Source organism: Emys orbicularis, chromosome 10 (genome assembly GCF_028017835.1).
Source record: "Emys orbicularis isolate rEmyOrb1 chromosome 10, rEmyOrb1.hap1, whole genome shotgun sequence".
NCBI lineage: Eukaryota > Metazoa > Chordata > Testudines > Emydidae > Emys > Emys orbicularis.
Window position 1 is genome coordinate 13587999 of NC_088692.1, and position 21331 is coordinate 13609329.

Genomic DNA, 21331 nt, shown 5'->3' on the forward strand with positions numbered 1-21331 from the left:
CTGCAGACTCAGGCACATTTAGTTCATACTTTAAAGCAGGGGTTGGCAACCTTTCAGAAGTGGTGTGCCGAGTCTTCATTTATTCACTCTAATTTAAGGTTCCGCGTGCCAGTAATACATTTTAACCTTTTCAGAAGGTCTCTTTCTATAAGTCTATAATATATAACTAAACTATTGTTGTATGTAAAGTAAATAAGGTTTTTAAAATGTTTAAGAAGCTTCATTTAAAATTAAATTAAAATGCAGAGCCCCCTGGACTGGTGGCCAGGCCCGAGAAGTGTGAGTGCCACTGAAAATCAACTCGCGTGCCGCTTTCGGCACCTGTGTCATAGGTTGCCTACCCCTGCTTTAAAGGTTTCTTTCCCAAACACATGAACTAGGCCCTCTCTACACTAGAAAAAAATTGTAACCATATTTAATAGGTGTGACGCAGGGATGCACCTGCCTGATAATACGGATCTCTTAAGCTGTGTGTAGACAGGGTGCAGGCTTTTTAATATGTGGCAGCTAGCCTTGCTCCTTTTTTATTTCTACCAATTGTGTTCCTTCATTCTAGGTCCTTAGGATGAGGTCTAGGGAAATCATTGGGGCTTTTTGTTGCTAGAATGCATTGTCTCTTTTCTTTTGAAGAACTGTCTCCTTGGTATAGTGGGAGTCAGGAAAACTGGACTCCACTTCTAGCTTGCCACCGGCTCTGTGTAACCTTGAGCAAGTCCATTTTCCTCTCTTTTCTCTCCTCCCTTTTGTCTGTTGTATCTATTTAGACCATAGGATCTTTGGCCTATATGGACTGTCTCTCACCATGTTTCTGTACGTGACCTGGTACAAATGGAATTTCAGTCTTGATTCCGGTCTCTAGGTGCTATCACAATAATAATAATAAATAATAATAATTAATAATAAACTTCCATTTAATTCTTCACACTTACAATATTCCAATCAGGCTAGTTTTGTCTGAGAATTCTATAGAACTGCATTGGCATTGTTATAATCTTACAGAATCAAGAGTTTACACACACATTTCTTAAAGAAATTGATGGGCTCTTTGCCCTCAGTGCCAGCCAGGATGTCTAGAGTTCTTACCTTTCTGTCTCTCGTCTAGTTCTCTAAATACTCCAGGCTGTGGTCAGGCAGCCTTTCATGGCTTCTGATTACTGCTTCTTAAAATTCATCTGTGTCCGCAGTAATTTTAAAAGCATTTTCCACATCTGTCTCTACATGCCCTGGCCCATCGATCTAAACCACCAATCTGGTTTTCCACAGCTGTCAATTTTGCTGGTCTGGTTTCCACTCTGGATTGCAGGGAGGAGAGCAGGGAGTACACAAGGTCCAGTTTTCCATTCATTGTCTCACAGTGAGCTGTCAGGATTTGGCGAGGTTTGCAGAAACTCCTCCATTTGAAGTTTGTGTTTTTACTCTTGGCATTTCCAGTACTCTGAGGGCCTCTGAGGTAGAGAACATACCATAGTTAGTCAGATGAAGAGGTCAGGTGAAGTTTACCAGTGCTATCTCAGCATGTGAGGAGAGATCCTGGGAGACAAAGGATCATCAGGGGGCTATACAATTGTGAAGGATGGGAGCGATGATGTTGGCTGCTGCTGCTGCTTCTGCTGTGGTGCAAAGACACCTGGTAGAACGTGGCAGCCACTACTGGTCTGGTGGTTCTACTCCAGTACAGAAGGAGCCTAGGAGAGGAGCAAAAATGACAGTGACTGCTGCTCTGATGCACAGTGGACCCAGAAGGAGCGTAATTAGCCGTTACTGCTGGTGCTGATGCTTCTATCCCACTGCAGAGCTGGTGTAGGAGTAGAGAGAAGGTGGCAGTAACTGCTGGTGCTGTTATTCTGGGGCCAAATCCAAACCCTGTTGAAATCACTAGAAAGACTCCCCTTGACTTCAATGAGTTTTGGATCAAACCTATGAGTGGGTGTAGGAGGAGAGAAGTTTAGTTCTTAGTTGTTTGTATAACTGAATAGAGGTATCTGGCTCTGTTCTTTCCAGAGTTTTGTCCCAGTTTTATATTTTCACCCTTACTGGATGCTTTGACAATGAAGATTATTATACAGCCCTTTTCTTTTCTCTTCCCAGCACCCATCAACATTCTCCCCTTATGGGAGGACAAGACAAGTGGCTTTTTCTACAGCAAACACTAATATTTATTTATGGCTTATCCACTCACGGTGTGAGTAAATGTGGCCTGGGTTTCCCCATTCCTCAAAAGATTAGCATGTCCTCCCTGCACTGGGCTCTGCCTTCATAGCTCTGGCTAGCAGGTGCACCTTCTACCAAGATCTTTCACACAGCCGGAAAATGGGCTTGATTCTTATACAGCTCTGCAGAGTGAATAATTGTAAACCAAGCAAATATTGAATGATGGCAAGAACAACCTTTTTCTATGGCTTGCTGTTTGTTACCAGGGATGGGACTTGTTCTTTTAGATCACCTATGACTATACAATGCGGGGAGAAGGGGTGAGATTACTAATGTGTGGGTAAAACTGTTGGGAAAGTTCTGTAGGGCAGGACACCTTTTCTGATGCAAAGAGTAATCTGGGTGCAGTGCATCTTGTATTTGAAAAGTCTAGGGTCATAATTGAATCCCTTTCTGATGTTCTGAAAACTCTTTATGATGGCTGCATGTAACCAGATAAAATGCTACATCATCATAACTTTTTTCAATAATAACAATAGTAATTTTGTTTGTTTGTATTCCATATGCACCCAGAGGGCCTAACTAGGTTGGGGCACCATTATAGAAGGTGCTGTAAAGATATATATAAAAATAATATAAAATAATACTTAATAATAAACCCTTGATGAGCCCCATTGAAGCCAAAGGTGTCTGAGCAGGCAGATCAGACTGAATCTGTAATGGGTTTCCTCACATTTTTTAATTGTAAGCTCACTACTTGTGGGCCTCATGCATAATAATATAAAAAAAATTAATGGAGAGATGCAGCTGCTTAAAATTAATTGCTGAAAAGGGACCAAATTCATCCTTGGTGTCCAGTAACTTCACACAAGTCAGTGGAATTATTTGAGGGATGAATTTGATCCTTACTGACATTACTTATCAAGGATACGGCTTACCCAGACATTTTATGAAGAAAATCTTGCCATAGGCTATTTATACTGGCTGTGTTTAAGTTTCAGAAAGAAAAAAAATCAGAAAGAGCAGCTGGAGGAGCAAATCACAAAAATACTTTATGTAATGTTCTGCCTTTTTTCTCTCTCTCTCTCTTTAATAACAGGGCAGCACACTGAGAAAGCGAAAGATGTATGAAGAATTCCTGAGCAAGGTCTCCATTTTAGGTCAGTTGCCCTTTGGACTTCAGTGTTCATTTCTCTGTCACACATGTTGTCTGAATACATTTTGGTCTTTGATGAGATGATGAAAGTGGCAAGTGGTTGAACAGAAGACCTCACAATATCATTTCCGGCCAAAGAAAAGCATGTAAAAAAATGCAAATGGTTCTTCTCATTAGGACTCATTTTTCTCACCCTTACTGTGTACCAAATCGGAATTAGGTGGGTGAAGTCTTTCCTTGAAAATCTCAGTAGGCACTTTGCTAGTAACTTTCTAAGGAGTGGTGTCACAAGTGAGCAGTTGAAGAGGGATTTTTGTAATATGAATGTGTTATAAAGTGCTGTTAAATCTTTCCAGCTGACAGGTGAGAAACTTCTTTTTCCTGCAGGAATGATCTTGTAGCCTCTTACATGCATTTAGGTGGGCTAAACAAGCTGACACTACAGATCTAAGTGGGCTTAGATTGTTTTTGTCCTGTTCTTTTATAACCCAGGGCTTACATTCTTAAAACATCTGTTTAGCTTCTTGTCCTTGGATTTTGTATCCCTTTGATTAATGTGATAGCCACGAAATTTGGACGTGTTCTTGATGGCCTTCAGTAGGAAAAACAACAACCCCCTAATGCCTGACCAATCAATCACCATTAGGAGAACAATTTCTAATAAGGAGGACAGTGTTAGATGATACAGTGAGATGCTGATTCTGTGGGAAATGCATCAAGTTCCCGCTTGAAGTCTATCTTTGGCTATTTAAAAAAAAAAAAAAGGTTAATATACTATATAATTGAATAAAACTCTTCATAGTTTCTATTTAAACAATTTAAGTTTGCTTATTTATGATATTCCGCTACCATTTTAGCTGATACGAGCCTGCAAAAAATATACTTAGTGAAAATGTACTTGAACTTCTCAGAAGATCTGGCGTGAGAAATTTGCAATTACACTTGTATTCTTTGATTAATGTCAGGTAAATCATTCATTTATATTCTCATCTTTTCCGGCAGGATGCAAAAGAGTCTTCTCCATTACTTAATTTAAGTCTTCATAAATTAGAAATGCAAATTATGCCAAATTATATGAAGTGTTTAAGGAAAAAAAATCTCTGCACTTGCACTAATGAAGTACAATTACAGCAATGAGACATTTAAAAGTAATTTCAGAGATTGAAGTTATTCAGAAATGAACTCCCTTAAGCATGCAAGTTGACACTGTAATCTTATACTCAGTCCTCACTTCAGCAAAACTCCCATAGACTTCAGCTCAGCCACTTTAAAATGCACCGTTATTTGCTGTAGGAGTTTTTCCTCAGTAAGGACTGAATGAAGACTTCAAATTTGGCTTTATTTTCAGTGCAGAATGTTATTAGACAACATATGTAGTGCTGTGGAGGCATTGAGAATTTAGCTGAAATATCTAAGAATATTTTGTGTTTAAATAGTAGATGACAGCTGGCAAACGCAATAGTCATTTGAGACATCTCAGCAATACAGTACTGATAAATCAACCCCATTTCCCAGAACTCAGTAATTTATTAATATAAACATTTGATGTTTTGAATATAACTTTTCCAGGTTTGAATACTTTCTCTAACTAGTCAACTATGACATTTTAGAAGTAATGTTTTAAAAATTGCATTCAGACTTATTTAGATTATGATGCGCAGGTTCAATGTATATTTCAAGATATGAGAACATTAATATTTTGAAAACTTTCCTCTGAGGCTGTTTAAATGTGAGATCAAGATTTGATATGCAAAATTTGGAGATTACAAATCTGCATATAATCTACTTTATCTGCATGTATAAATTTACCTCTGGAACTAAAAGAACTTTAAACAGTTACTTCATGTAAATTCCTCTATAAAGTTTTTATTTGCAAGTACCATTAACCAATGTATTTGTAATGGTACAATCCCTTTAGACAAGAGAGAGACTTCGTGACTAGAGCTACAATTAGCTTTGAATTTTTCATAAAGCCAACTGAAGAAAAAGTTTAAAGGGACTCTTTCTTTTCATTGTTAATTACTGCCTCCTTTTTTTTCAATCAGAAAGCCAGTTCTTCCAGTCTTTACAAAAGAGTTTTATGCATATTTTTAATTAAGCTGTACACTTTTTGAATATTGTATTTACAATATTTTTATGGGCTATTTTTGCAAAGTAAAGGTCATAAATGATATAGGAAAGTAACTTAGTATGTAACCATGGAACAAAATAATTGAAACCATTATTTTTAAGTGCATATGAGGAAAAACAACAACAGAAAATGCTCAGTTATATGTACCAAATAACTCTGAACTTACTGCCCCATAGTTTAGTTAAACCCAATACATACTTCTGATTTCTGCCACAGGTTTATTTTAATATGCTTAATTTCAGCAACAAAACTTTTCTTTTTTCATGATGCTTCTAAACAACTTTTTGAATAACAAGAAGAGGAAGCAGGGTAGAGTTTAATAAAGAATAGGCCAAATTAAGCCCTAACATCAGCAGTTGTGACTCTTGACTTCAAGTAATTCAGTAATTCATACTAAAACTTCCATTCACCCATCATTAGTGAAGTCCTGTTGCATGCATTTTAATGTTTACTAGCAAATTCTGCTTTGAAGACATACAACATTTTTAGGTCATCCTTGGAAAATAAAAGATCCATTCCTGCATTCCTTGTGCACTTCAATTGGCCAAAATTGTCACTGAAATTAGGTTACAACCTTAAACATAACCATGCTAAAACAGCCTGATGGTGAGGCCCTCATCACAATGGGAGTTTTTCCATTGGCTATAATGGGACACTGATCAGATGCTTGGGACCAGGTTCTCATCTCTCATTGTCTCCTTTGGAGCACAAAGCATACGCCTACACTGCGAGTGACAGTGAGTCTCCGAGCCCAGCTCTACAGACTCAGGCTCACAGAGCTTGTACCATGGCGCTAAAAACAGCCATACAGACATTTGGGCTCAGGCTGGAGCTCGGAGCCTAGGAGGGGAGGGGGGCTTCAGAGCCCAAGCTCCAGCCCAAGCCAGCAAGCCTGCACAGCTGTTTTTAGCGCTGTGGTACAAGCCTCAGGCTGTAGACCCGAGCTCTGAGTCTCACGGCTGCGGGGCTGCCATGTGCAGTGTAAATGTACCCTCAGAAAACAGGCTGTAAATAGGCAACTGAGGCTAGGTCTACACTACAGCGGGGGGTCGACCTAAGATACGCAACTTCAGCTACGTGAATAGCGTAGCTGAAGTGGCGTATTTTAGGTCGACTTACCTGGCTGTGAGGACGGCGGCAAGTCGACCGCTGCCGCGCCGCCATCGACTCCGCTACCGCCTCTTGCCGCGGTGGATTTCCGGAGTCGACGGTAGAGCCATCAGGGATCGATTTTATCGCGTCTTCACTAGACGCAGTAAGTCGATCCCCGATAGACCGATTGCTACCCGCCGGATCGGCGGGTAGTGAAGACGTGCCCTGAGAATCCTCTCAGCAGGGAGGAACTCTCACTGGGGTAGCCAGTAGCGCTTGCTCCTGCACTAACTTTCTCTCTGGTGCTGTGGAGTTCATCAGAGGCAGTGGAACTCTGCTCTGCCCTTTCGCAGCTGGGCTCATACACCGCTCATATCGTAGGATAGCTCCTAGTCTGCTCAAATACACTGCGGGTCAGGGGCAGCACAGACCAGACTCTGGAATCGGGGAGATATAACTGTCTGTTGCTACCTAACTTTTAAAATTATTCACTTCATCTTGGGCATCAGAAATCACACAGATAGTCAACACTTTCATGTTTCCTGAATAGAGATTCAGGCAAAAGGCACCGATGAAATAAAAGTGAACTGACCACAATTTCATTGTCTTCTAATATTTCTTTTTAAATAGAACCAGAAGTATCGGGTTAGATGTGAATCCTGTGTCAAAGTTAGACACTTTTACAGTAAAGCTGTATCATCTTTAATATTTTAGAATCATTGGACAAATGGGAACGCCTTACAGTAGCGGATGCACTAGAACCCGTCCAGTTTGAAGATGGAGAAAAAATTGTTGTGCAGGGAGAGCCAGGGGATGACTTTTTCATCATCACAGAAGTAAGTGTGGCTTTCTGACAGAATTTCCCCTGGTGTGGTTATGTTCAAGCGATTGGAATGAAAAAAATTGGCCAAATTTAATCTCAGTTCATCCATTGTAAATCTGGAATAACTCGACTGAGGTTAGGAGAGTTACTCCAGAATCAACTGAGATCTTAATCTGTACCATTGGCTTCTAGGGGGAAGTGTGGGAGAGGTGGAGCTGCTATGTAATAATCTAAGAATACTGATCTGTAAAGTTATGAATACTGTATGTGGCATGGTCAGTAAGGTAGAGATACTGTATAGCTGTGCTGGGTTATTAGATTTCCTATTTGAATGTATTGGTCTAGTTTAAGAGGGGGATGTTGTCAAAACAAGCAAGAAGGCAACGCAATGGCTCTAGATAATTGTGATGGGGTGTTAATCTTTTCCAGGCTAATGTGGGGTAACTGAGGCTCAGAAGGGACTAATTAACCTGATAGGCCACACCTGAGGGAGGGATTAGGCTGACAGGCAATCTCTGAGGATAGAGCCCCGCTGAGCAGGAGCAGGCAAGGCTGGTATAAGGCCAAGAAGAGAGGACAGAAGGGGCTGTACTGTGGGTTTAGAGAGGGAAAGGAGGAAACCCTGGGGGAGAGTAGAAGCCCTGAGATCCAGGCCCTGAAGAAAGAGTTTACCCAGGAGGGTGGTGGAGTGAAAACCTGATAGAGGTGGAGTAGGAAAAGGCTTGGGGTAACTGCAGTACGGTTTGGGACAGTGCAGACCTTGGCCCAGTGGGTCCTGGAGCTGGAACCTGGAGTAGAGGGAGGGCACAGGTTCCCCTACCAGACACTGAGGAAGTGGTATAGCCTTGGATTGGAGGGCTGCTGATACCCGAGAAGGGGAAAACTATAGTGACCTGACCAGAGGGCCAAGCCATGAAGAGGGAGCAACTGAGTCACAAAAGAGGAAGCACAGAAACTCCTGGTGCGCAAGAGGGGCTGCAGCATGAACAAGAGAGAGATCAGGGCAACAGACCGAGTGGAGTTACTCCCCAGACACAGCCACCCCAGCGATGAGTGAACCCTGTGACAATAAGCATCCTCCTAACAAATGCTTGGGGGGCAATTCCAAGACACTGGCTACACTGGTCTACAATTTTTGAGAAGTCGTCTGCTTCAGAGATAAAATGTGCTATTTATTATGTATTTTGATGTGCTGAATTCAAATATGACAATTAAAACAACTGATTGGCTACTGTTTCTAAGATATTTAAGTTTTTACATTTTATGTCTATGTATATTGTGTAGATAGTAGAGTTTTAATCATAAATTGTAAACCTAGGTCTTTTCATGTGTTTATGGTTGCTTTACATGATAATATTTCACCTGCCCTGTTTATGTAACACTTTAAAAATCAGCAAAAGGGTTATATAAATAAAATTTATTATGAAACAAAAGGCAAACTATTCTGTACATAGTTTAGTCCTATTCAGTGTCTACTCGGCGCTTCTTGGCTTGTCTCTTGTATTCATTAAATGGAGCATCTCTTGTCACTGTCCAGCAATAGTCTGCAAGCATTGATGGGCTCCATTTGCCCTGAGAGCGTTTCTCCATTGTTGCAATGTCCTGGTGAAATCGCTCGCCGTGCTCGTCGCTCACTGCTCCGCAGTTCGGTGGAAAAAAATCTAGATGAGAGTGCAAAAAATGTATCTTTAGTGACATGTTGCAACCAAGGCTTTTGTATGCCTTGAGGAGGTTTTCCACCAACAACCTGTAGTTGTCTGCCTTGTTGTTTCTGAGAAAATGTATTGCCACTAACTGGAAGGCTTTCCATGCCGTCTTTTCCTTGCCACGCAGTGCATGGTCAAATGCATCATCTCGAAGAAGTTCACGAATCTGAGGACCAACAAAGACACCTTCCTTTATCTTAGCTTCACTTAACCTTGGAAATTTTCCACGGAGATACTTGAAAGCTGCTTGTGTTTTGTCAATGGCCTTGACAAAGTTCTTCATCAGACCCAGCTTGATGTGTAAGGGTGGTAACAAAATCTTCCTTGATTCAACAAGTGGTGGATGCTGAACACTTTTCCTCCCAGGCTCCAATGACTTTAGGAGTGGCCAATCTTTCTTGATGTAGTGGGAATCTCTTGCACAACTATCCCATTCACAGAGAAAACAGCAGGACTTTGTGTATCCAGTCTGCAGACCAAGCAAGAGAGCAACAACCTTCAAATCGCCACAAAGCTGCCACTGATGTTGGTCATAGTTTATGCACCTCAAAAGTTGATTCATGTTGTCATAGGTTTCCTTCATATGGACTGCATGACTAACTGGAATTGATGGCAAAACATTGCGATTATGCAGTAAAACAGCTTTAAGACTTGTCTTGGATGAATCAATGAACAGTCTCCACTCATCTGGATCGTGAACGATGTTGAGGGCTGCCATCACACCATCGATGTTGTTGCAGGCTACAAGATCACCTTCCATGAAGAAGAATGGGACAAGATCCTTTTGACGGTCACGGAACATGGAAACCCTAACATCACCTGCCAGGAGAATCCACTGCTGTAGTCTGGAGCCCAACAGCTCTGCCTTACTCTTGGGTAGTTCCAAATCCCTGACAAGGTCATTCAGTTCACCTTGTGTTATGAGGTGTGGTTCAGAGGAGGAGGATGGGAGAAAATGTGGGTCCTGTGACATTGATGGTTCAGGACCAGAAGTTTCATCCTCTTCCTCTTCCTCGTCTGACTCAAGTGAGAATGATTCTGGTGCATCAGGAACCGGCAGTCCTTCTCCGTGGGGTACTGGGCGTATAGCTGATGGAATGTTTGGATAATGCACAGTCCACTTTTTCTTCTTTGACACACCTTTCCCAACTGGAGGCACCATGCAGAAGTAACAATTGCTGGTATGATCTGTTGGCTCTCTCCAAATCATTGGCACTGCAAAAGGCCTAGATTTCCTTTTCCTGTTCAACCACTGGTGAAGATTTGTTGCACACGTGTTGCAGCATATGTGTGGGGCCCACCTCTTGTCCTGATCTCCAATTTTGCAGCCAAAATAAAGGTGATAGGCTTTCTTAACCATAGTGGTTATACTGCGCTTTTGTGATGCAAAAGTCACTTCACCACAAACATAGCAGAAGTTATCTGCACTGTTCACACAAGTACGAGGCATCTCTGCTCACTTTGGCTAAACAGAAATGTGTCCCTTTGCAAAATCAAACACTGACAAAGAAGAGAGCACGACACTGTATGATTTCTAGAGCTGATATAGGGCAATTTGTTCAGCAGAGTGATGTAAGCTTCGTTATGACTGCATCATCCATGACTTCTAGGAATAACATGATGCAATTCATATCATGTATGACGCAATACCAGCTTCAGATTGCATCATTCATTGTTTTGCCTAAAAAGCAAGTACTGTCCAAACCCAGTCATGGATTTATTCATAGATCCAGTCAAAGATGTATTTTAGTCATTTCTGGTTTAAATTGAGATCCCTTCCCTTTATAACTCACTTATCCTCCGCCATTCCCAAGTCAAGGGTCGTATATACTGACCCAATAGCATATCTTGAAAACTAGAGCCAATCAACAATTTTAAGCATCATTTTCGTTCTCAGTGACCCAGAATTAGTAAAGTTTGACTACATTTATTTCAGAAGCATTTTGGCTGTAGAGCAGTGATTAGTGGTGAAGATGGCTTCCAGGCTCCAGCCCAAAGTTCCTCAGCTGTTTTGCCAAGGTTGGGACCGTAGAGATCAAAAGGACCCTGAACAGTGAAAAGGACTCTCTCTGGAGAGAAAGGGAGTGGAAGCTGAGTGTCTGCTGTCTTTGGAGACATGGAATACAGACACTGGTCTTGTGGGAGTGGCTGAAGCAGTTGGGGCCTTCCCCAGCCCTCGGCTTATGCCTCAGGGAAAGATAGGCATGTGTATAGACTATATGTTGTTTTAAGATCTGTTTTCTCTGAAATGCTCGAGTTCTAAATAAACAATACTTTTGCTTTAAGAAGGTGCTCCCAGAAGGAACAGAACTGCAGGTACTGAACCAAACTCGGGTCTGCTGAGATAATCACAGTTAACACCAGAGATCTGCAGCCCAAAGTCTGGTCCGAGAGTGAGAGAATCATGGGATTCCCTCCTCACTTCCTCCCCACCCAAGAGAGGTGAAAGCTTGAGGCCTGAGGTGGGGGGGGGGGCACTCAAAGAGACCAGGAGGGGTCAGAGGTGCAGTTAGCCTAGCAACTGTGACAGGTGGTAGCGGTAATCTGTTCCTCTACTTTGCTTAAACCAAATCTGGGTGGCTTTCTCACTTGCTCTCACACAGGCAGTCAGACCAGTCAGGCAGCTGAGACGTCCTCTGGGAGGTCATCTGACACTTCCCTTTCAGCTTCATCATCTCCCTTCTGCCTCACAAGCAAGCAGATGTTGATGGGTATTTTACACACACACAAATATAATGTGACTTGGAGAAAGAAGATAATGTAAAAATGACTCAAAAATACAAAAACAGCTTTAGTGTGTGACCATATTCTTACAGTATTAGGAACCCTCACTCCATCTATCCACATCCAAGAGTTTTGGCTGCATAGTTTCTATTGCTAGCTCAGGGAACATACATATACAAAGGTATAGACCCTACCCATTAAGCCCCACTCTAGAATCATTAGGGGCCTGCAAAGCAGCATCTCAGAATTTTGTGAGGGCAGCCAGAGCTCCCTTGGCTCCCTCAGGGCCGCCCAGAGAGGGGGGCAAGTGGGGCAATTTGCCCCAGGCCCCGAGCCCCGCAGGGGCCCCCACGAGAGTTTTTCAGGGCCCCTGGAGCAGGGTCCTTCACTCGCTCCGGGGGCCCCGGAAAACTCTCGCGGGCCCCGGGCCCCCGGAGCTTCTTCCACTCCGGGTCTTCGGCGGCAATTTGGCAGCGGGGGGGTCCTTCCGCCCCGGGACCCGCCACCGAAGTGCCCTGAAGACCCCCGGCGGGGAGTCCTTCCGCCCCGGGACCCGCCGCCGAAGTGCCCCGAAGACCCGCGGCGGTGGGTCCTTCCGCCCCGGGACCCGCCGCCGAAGACCCCAGGCCCCCTGAATCCTCTGGGCGGCCCTGGGCTCCCTCCTCTCTCGGATTTTTGGGCAGTTGCCAAAAAGGGAGCCAGCATGTGGCCCACAGTGAATATAGTGTGTATAAAATGCCTTTTTTTCTTCCTTTTTATGCGGGTGCTGAAGCACTGAAGAAACTTTGGACCTGGCTTCCCCACTTTTGATGCCCACAAAATTTTGAGTGCAAGTCATTGCATCTGCATATCAAGTAGTTAAAATGTCTAAATGACATTAATTGTGCCCACAAAAAACTGTGGGTGCAAAAAGGGAGGACAGATTTTAAAAATCCAGCCCATAATATATTTTTAGTTAGTAAAACAGCTTGTATGTAAGCAGCATTTAGAAAATATAGCTTCTTTGTCAAACAACACAGTGTACATTTCTACAAGTTTTCTAAAAAATTTGTGGCTCCATGGAGCAGCAAAAGGCTACAGCACTAACTAAGTTTTCTTAGCCATCAAATCCAGTGTGGAAAATTGGCAGCCTGCTTAAGAGTTACCAAAGGCCTTTATTTTCCTCCTCTTAACTGAACAGCTGCGAAGACTTGAATGGGTAGCAAAGCACTAGCACTGCATACTCATGTACTATCTGTTCTTCTATCCCTCCAGCCATTCATCCATTCACTCCTAGAATTTCATCTACATGTTTCTCACTTTGGAAGCTGCCTGTGTTTTTCTGCGTTAAAGAATGAAATCCCCTTACCAGTTATTTTATATACAAGTTACACTTGTGCCTGCTTGTGCTGCTGTAGTTCTGGGTTTGTAGTTTGAACCTCATTTCACAGAGGTTTATGGCTCAGATATAAAACTTTTTTCAGGAGATGTGAGCAGAGCCATCAGGAACAAATTATTTTGCAAACTTTGGTTGAAAGTAGTTTGGCTGGTTTGCAGTTACATATGTCCAAAAAATATTAGCTCCTTTCATATTCTTTTTTTTTATTTATGGCCTTACATCCACAAATACTCTACAAACATTACTGAGTTATTTGCATGCTATAAATACAGGAATAATTTCACATGCAACTGAAATGCAGTCACTTTTGGGGTGTGATATGGCAGCTGTTTAACAGTACACAGTGACACTATGCAGAAGCAATTTTAGACTGGATTTTTATTATATATTATACTAACGCAAAGTGAAAATGAGTCAACAATGTGATGCAGTTACAAAAAAGGTTACTATCATTCTGGGGCATATTAATAGGAGTATCGTATGTAAGACATTGGAGGTGATTGTCCCCCTCTACTCGGCAGTAGGGCCTCAGCTGTGACCAATTCTGGGCACCACATTTTAGGATAGATGTGGACAAGCTAGAGAGTCCAGTGGAGACAAATGGAGAGTCCAGTGGAGACCTATGGGGAAAGGTAAAAACAACTGGGCATGTTTAGTCTTGAGAAAAGGAGGCTGATGGGGGACCTGATAATCTTCAAATATGTTAAGAACTGTTATAAAGAGGATGTGGATCGATTGTTCTTCATGTCCACTGAAAGTAGGACAAGAAGTGATGGGCCTAATCTGCAGCAAGTGAGACTTAGGTTAGATATTAGGAAAAACTTTCTAACTATAAGGGTAATTAAGCTCTGGAATAGGCTTCCAAGGGTGATTATGGAATCCCCATCATTGGAGGTTTTTAAAAACCGGTTGGACAAACACCTGTCATGGAAGTCTAGGTTTACTCGGTCCTGCCTTGGCTGGACTTGATGATGTCTCGAGGTCCCTTCCAGCCCTACATTTCTATGATTATTATGTACAATAGGTGTGTACTTAGAAAAAGCAATGGCCCAGCTTCTGAAGCTTTGAAACAATCACAGGGACTTCTGGGATTGATGTCCCAAAGGGTGTCTCCAAGTTTATATAGGTTTGTAACTCTCACCATATAAGGTTCCCTAGGAGTGTCAGGCCTACCACAGATTTTAAATAGTTGGCACCATAGTTTTTGTTAACCTGCTAGATAAGCCACCCATGTTTTGTTAACCTTCATAGTTGTTTTCCTCTATAACATTACTTTGAGGTGCTAACATTCCGACCACGTTGGCCCTTCACAGGAACATTCCTGGTACATGAGGTAGCACCTGACATGATTTGTCCAAAGAAATGTATACATTCAGCAGCGCTCAAATGGTAACTTGAATTTTTGATTAGCCTAGTTAGTATGTTATGCCTCTTACACTTGACATTCAAACTGTTTTCTGATGCTGTTGGTTTGGCAATCATCTGTGCTGATTTTTGTGGCCAGTCGTAATTATATGTTTATTTAGCTGTGAGTTTGCAGCCCTGTTTTGATTCCAGGAAATAATAATGTTGTTCTGTAAACTATTGTATAGTATCTGCCTGATACAATACCAGCTGTTCAATATGAAGAGGAAGATATTATTGAGTTGGTTGGATTTTCATTTGTTGTAATAACCAATTTGCAGCACCTAGATAGGGTGTCTATGACAAATAAATTAATAAAACCAATAGATTATTTTGTGACAATATAGACAGTATTTGTTACAAAACAATTCAAATGTCTTGTGGTTCAGTGCAGCTATAACTTTGTATTTCAAATATACAAATACCCATACACACAGTTATTGACAATACATGCTTTTATGCTTTTTTATTTAACCTAATATCTATGGCTACTTTCCTCCAAGGATCTCTGCACACTTTAAAAGGTTGATTAAACCGCACAACAACACTACGAAGTAGATAACCATGTTACCGACGGGTGACCTGAGTCACAGAGAGGTTAAGGGCAGTGTCCATTAATTGAGAGTGCCTCCATTTTTTCCTGAAGTGCTGAGTACCCACCGCTCCCATTGACTTCAGCTGGAGATATCAGTCCTCAGCACATCTGCAAATGTCTCAGATTGGATGCCAAAAAAAGGGTAGTAACTAAATTAGTGCCCACTTGTGAAAAACAGGGCCTAGGTGCTTTGGGACAAAGTGAGTCAGTGGCTAAGTAAGGAACAGAACTCAAGATTCCTTTCTCCCACTCTACTTACATGGCCCCACCCTGTTGACATAAGGCACTTCCGTTTTCTAACTCATTCTGGCCTTTTCTCTGTCCCTGAAGGGGCAAGGTATGTGGCTCCCTCCAAAACCAGTGAATGTTTGCAAATTTGCTATAAATTAGCTGTCTGGCCTTCCTCCTACAATCAGAACTTTCACACTCCAGGATGATCAGAAAAGCAACCACAAAGTAAACCATGAATAATTTTCTGCTGACAGCGTACGGTGGTGGAGTCCATCTTTCTCTTAACAGGCGCATTGAGTATTTTTGTCACCTGGAATAATCTCCACTGCCTTGCATTTGTTCACTCATCCTGCTAGTACCATAGCACTCTTTCCACACAATCCTTTGGCTTATTTTATTACTTATATTGTCAGTGTTCAAGCCGCAGTTCAGGAAAGCATCCCTGTTATGCATTACAGTATTTAGCATTCCTAAGCATGTGTTCACGTCCCATTTGAAATCAAAGTCAAGCACTTTTAAGTGCTTTCATGAACAGGGATGGCCTATGCAGGCATTTAAGTGCTTTCCTGAATAGTTGTGATCATTAAAGAGATTTATTAAAAAAAATACATATCTACACTGACACAATATGTCATACACCAGATAAAGATGAGCATTGGGGGCCCATTTCTTCCCTTAGTTATACCTGTGTGACTCCGCTGACTCCAGCAGGATTGCACTGATGGGAAAGAGGGCAGAATGTTGCTCAAGAAGTGAGAGAGACTCTAGTTTTACTGTCTGCACTAATAATTTTAGCCTCTTTTGAGATCTATGGAAGAAGAGTGCCACAAAAATGTTAAGCATCATCATCCATACTTTACAGAAGAGGAAACAATAATTTATATTCCGGTACTCCCTAGAGGCTTCAACCAGTCAGGACTCTGTTGTGTTAGGCCCTGCCCCAAAGAATGGTTCACATGACTTCGGTGTGTCTACACAAACATTTAGTTTGTGGCCAGCTGCACTAGTGTACTGCACAATGAGTCTCTGTGTGGACCCTGCTGATATGCTCTAACAGTTCCTTCGTACACTTTGATCTATCCTGCTTTGAAATAGGAGTAGATCAAAAATGTATTAAGGAACTGTTACTGCACTTCAGCACGCTCCATACAGACACTCTTGTGCGGCAGGCTAGTGTAGGATAGGTTCACATCCCAGCTTGCTGCAAACTAAATGTTTGTGTAGACAAGCCTTACTTGCACAAAGTCAATGTCACAACCACGATAAAAACCCTGGCCCATATCTAATACATCTATCCTCATTGTCTGCCAAATGAGTAGCATAGCCCCTCTCTGTCCCCATTTCCTTACATGCAAAACTGAGGTAATGATACTAGTAACAGAAAAACCCTACCCATTTAAGATGTCCGTAGCCACATGTACTGGAGGTAGGAAAGTATTATTCGCCCCATTTTGCAGATGGGCAAACAGACACAGAGCGTGTATGTGTGCATTTGTGTCTGTCTGTCTCTCTCTCTCTAGTGGTAAATATATCCTCAGGATTCCAGGACAATTACACTTTTCTTCCACCCTAAATTTTCATAAACACCCATACGATGTCTTCCTGCATTAGCATGGGCTCCTCATTTTTCATGTAAATCTACAATCAGCAGCAGATACCATCAAGACTTGTCTCAATTTAAATATCTAATGGCTAAGAAAATTGTTTTTCAGATGTAAATTTTTTTTTACCTTCTGTACCATACTTCATAATTTAAAGATACAAGAAATCAGTAGTGATTTTATCCTTTAATAGTAATGAAATAACTATTGGCCCCAGATTTATTTACTACTGAGTTGAAACTGTTTTAAAAAAAATCAAAACGGCAGGCTCTGTATTTTCAGACATTTACAGATCTTGTTTTCCACTACGCTTTTCACACAACAAACTCAGGCTTTCTCAGACTAGGCAGATGTGGAATGTATCTGTTGGATTCCAAGGTCATGGAATTATTCCATATGAGATTCCTGGCACAGAGGTGCAAAGCTTTAAGCACCATGCAGCAATTGTTACCATAAAAGAATTATATTTTGGCAAGTGTAACTCATAACAGATGTACAGTTTCTAACAAATAAATTGCACTTGTATTATAAACTACCCAACACTAGGAAGGCTTTATTCATTTGACTTCATATAAAGCAAGTATTTTTAACTACCATTTTAAAGTAGGAGCCTGCTAAGTTAAAACTCCAGTAAAAAAAAATGTAAATCTAAATAAAATGTCATTCAAATGGGGCCTGATTCAGCTGAGTTCAATTAGTGCTTTGCCATTAACTTCAGTGGGAGCGGGATCAGGGCCATGGTACCAGGAGAAAGGACTGTTATAGTTGTCTGCTATTCAGGCTACTGGAAAAGTTAACAGGCAACAGTAGTGAGAGAGGAAGTTGTTTTCATATGCTGGTCTGTAAATTCAGCCCAAAACTTGGCACAGTGGTGCAGTACCTAAAAGAAAGTTTTTCTGATTCAGCTGCCAGAAAATGCAGGGTCCACAGCTGCGAAGTACTACGCTGCGTCTTTCAGCTCCCACCATTCCCTATATCAGACCCTTTGGATCCACTTATCAGTACTAAGCACCACATATGGCATAGAGTTATGTCATGGAACTGCCCTGAGTATGCTCAGAATGTCCTCTGAGTTCAGTTGCATACTGAGAGCTTATCGTGTCTGGTTGGTAACTGAGCCGCTGCCATATGCCTGTGGCAGTCCTTAAAGCTTGGAAAGGCTTAAGGAACATATACATACCCACAGAAAAAGATGCATCAGGAGAAGTTAGTGAAAGGTTTAGGGTGATGCCAAATTATAGTCATGTAGGACAACTTACTGGAGCTCTTTGCATGGGTTCTCTTCTATCTCCCAACCCTGCTAAGTACTCTTAGGCACAGGAAATAAAACTGTGTGCATTATGCAGCTTGACATGCGATAAAGTTCAAGGAAAACTGGAGAATATGATATTAGATGTAATAATGAGCAGTTGCATATTGGACAGTAGTTTTAAAATCCAGTATAAAAGTCATCCATTTAAGAATAGTAGCTTTTGATAAGTAAAAGAGAGATGGGATGATACTGACCTCCTTTGTAAAGCCCTCTGAGATCTACTGATGAAAAGCTCTATATAAGAGTGAGGTATTATCATTATTATTATTTATTATTATTATTATCATCTTAGTGGTAAGAAAAGGAGATGATGTCAGGTCTCCTGGTTCGATTCTCAGCTCTGCCAGTAATTCACAGTATGGACAAAATTTTAACATCCTTGTGTCTCTATCCCTATTTTATAGATCAGAGAATAATAAATCTTACAGCACTTTACAAAGGTGGGTGAAAGATGCTCTTTAAGCTCCAAATATTATTATTACTATGAAAACTAGGCAAATGAGAAATTGCATAATTACAGGAAGTGACATAGAGTCCTGTGGCACCTTATAGACTAACAGAAGTATTGGAGCATAAGCTTTCGTGGGTGAATACCCACATGCGTCTGACGAAGTGGGTATTCACCCACAAAAGCTTATGCTCCAATACTTCTGTTAGTCTATAAGGTGCCACAGGACTCTTTGTTGCTTTTTACAGATCCAGACTAACACGGTTACCCCTCTGATACTTGACATCATTGCAAGGTGGGTCCTAAATAAGGAATGAACAGAAATGATTTGTCTACCGTGTAAAGGCTTTTGAAAATGAATGCATACAGCAGGACACTTGACAGAACTGATATGTAGAACTGTGCTTGGACGATTATCTTCAAGCACAACTATAACTATCATGGGGACCATTCCTATGGACTTGGACATTTCAATCAGGGCCTCGGTTTGATGCTCCTGCCTGGGCAAGGACATGTTGTGAACAATCATGACCGCTGAAAAGTGTTTGAGATTAGAACTCCATAGACTCCATATGGTTGCAAACCATGTTCAAACCATGGTTAGATTGAACAAGGTTTGCACTCTGGTTAAAAACACTAACATGGAGGGGCCCTGTATAGTAGGAGTTAAGGGGGACTCAGCACCTTGCAGGATTAGGGCTTTTTGTGGTAAATGTAGGCTTGTGTATTATTGCAAAACAGGCTTTTGAAGATTTATGGAGTAAAAGCTGTTTAACAAAAAAAAAAAAAAGAAAGAAAGAAAGAAAGAAAGAAAGAATAATGGTCCAATTGTTTCCTGCTTTAAATTGTTACACTTTGACACTATAATCTAAAAGAGACCCCTTTGGCACATACCCCTACAACAAGCAGGAGAACTACAAAGTAAACCTCTTCCGTAGGGTTAATGAAGTCACTGCCTTAGGCACACTCCACTATCACATATGATAATCTCTTTAAAATACAACGTGATTAATTATTAATTAGGAAGATGAATGTTGTCTAGAAAAGGAGTTTCAAAGGCTACAATCAGAACTGCTTAGTGTCACCAGGATTTGGTTGATAGTGAATATGTTTGTCAAGGGCTGCGCAGTACAGCAACTTCTACTATACCTAAAACAGTAAATGAAAGAAACCAAAATAACAATAAGTGCCTGAATTTCCTGGGCTGTAGCTCGTTTAACAACAAAAGAATTATTTTACCCAGAGTCCTTGCAACACGGGTTGATTCTGTTTCCATCTGGTGTCACCACTTGAGCTTAAATATTACAGCTCACATGAGCTCCAGTTCAGCATTCCATCCCTTCTGTGTTTGTACAGTAGGGTCCTGGTCTGTGACTAGCTCTCCTAAGCACTATGGTAATACTAATAATAATTCAGGACAGTACTTAAGCATGTGCCTAACTTTAAGCATGTGGTTAAGTCCCTTTGAGGTCAAACACTTAAAGTTTAGGCATGTGCTTAGTAGTTGCTGTCCTAAATAGGGATGTGATTAAGTACATGCTGCAGTGCTTTGTTGAATTCAGCAATCCTATCCAGCAATATATGGGCCCGATCCAGCTGTTGGTGATGTCAGTGGGAATCTTTCCATTGAATTTAGTGAGCATTGGATCAGGCCCTATAGTTGTAACCTGGAGTGCATTCTGGCTGTGTGGGAGGCTGACCTCTTCTGAAGAATGGAGGCACAAAATAGGTTATAAAATAACCGACCTAGCTCTCTGAACCATGACAGTGTGGGAAAAGCCTATGCAAACAAGCTTTGCTACCCTTAATTCTCAAGATCATCCCTCCCCACCTACCACCACCATGGAGCAAGAGAAAGAAAGGAGCCACTCCTTCTCATCAGAAACACCATCTTTGTGGTAATTGACCAGTGGGTCAATCTAAAGCAGCTGGTTGCTTCTGTCCTCTCCCCACCCGGGTCCCAGTGTCAAAGGACCTGAATCACCCCTCTCAGCTGCCACAGCTTCTGGCTTTTCCTCCTTGCTTCCTGTCTTCCCATCTCCTTCCTCCACCCCACATATTTACGACTGCTGCGATACGGTTGTGTATTTTAAACTCGGCAACAAATCAAAACCTGAGTTGGATCATTTTAACTATTCATTTGCTAAAACTCATGATTGTGGGCATTTCCCATCTGTTTTACCCTGTCAGTTTGTTGTAGATTTCATTGTTGGTGTATGGTAGAAACCAGGACCTCTGAATTTAAGTTCCATGAGTTGCTCTGCACCCTGGGCCTTGACACTAATCTGTAATGGTAAAAATAACATGCAGTGAATGTACTGTTAACACTGCAGAGAACACCATGGTTTGTCACATAAATAAATGCAAAACTCTTTAGCTCACAATCAAAATTAATTCCTGCTGAGCCACCCATTGCTGATAACACATACATCAGTGAGTTGCCTGTAAACTAACTGTGAAAATAAAGATTTTTTTAAAAGAGATAATGTAAAGAGGAGAATAATGTAAAAAAACATGTTCACATCTGACATTATTACAGAAAATATTCCCAGCCAGTCTGGGCAATGCAGGGCATTTGT

The 21331-nt window shown here is 41.5% G+C and overlaps 1 protein-coding gene across 1 annotated transcript in view; it reads left to right on the forward strand.

Moving 5' to 3' along the window:
* The window catches only part of PRKAR1B (protein kinase cAMP-dependent type I regulatory subunit beta), a 128333-nt gene that overhangs the window by 85762 nt on the left and 21240 nt on the right, over positions 1–21331 (forward strand). The window contains exons 7-8 of the mRNA XM_065412334.1: positions 3251–3311; positions 7245–7366. Coding sequence (XP_065268406.1) covers positions 3251–3311; positions 7245–7366 — 183 coding nt within the window. The remainder of the gene's footprint in view (positions 1–3250; positions 3312–7244; positions 7367–21331) is intronic.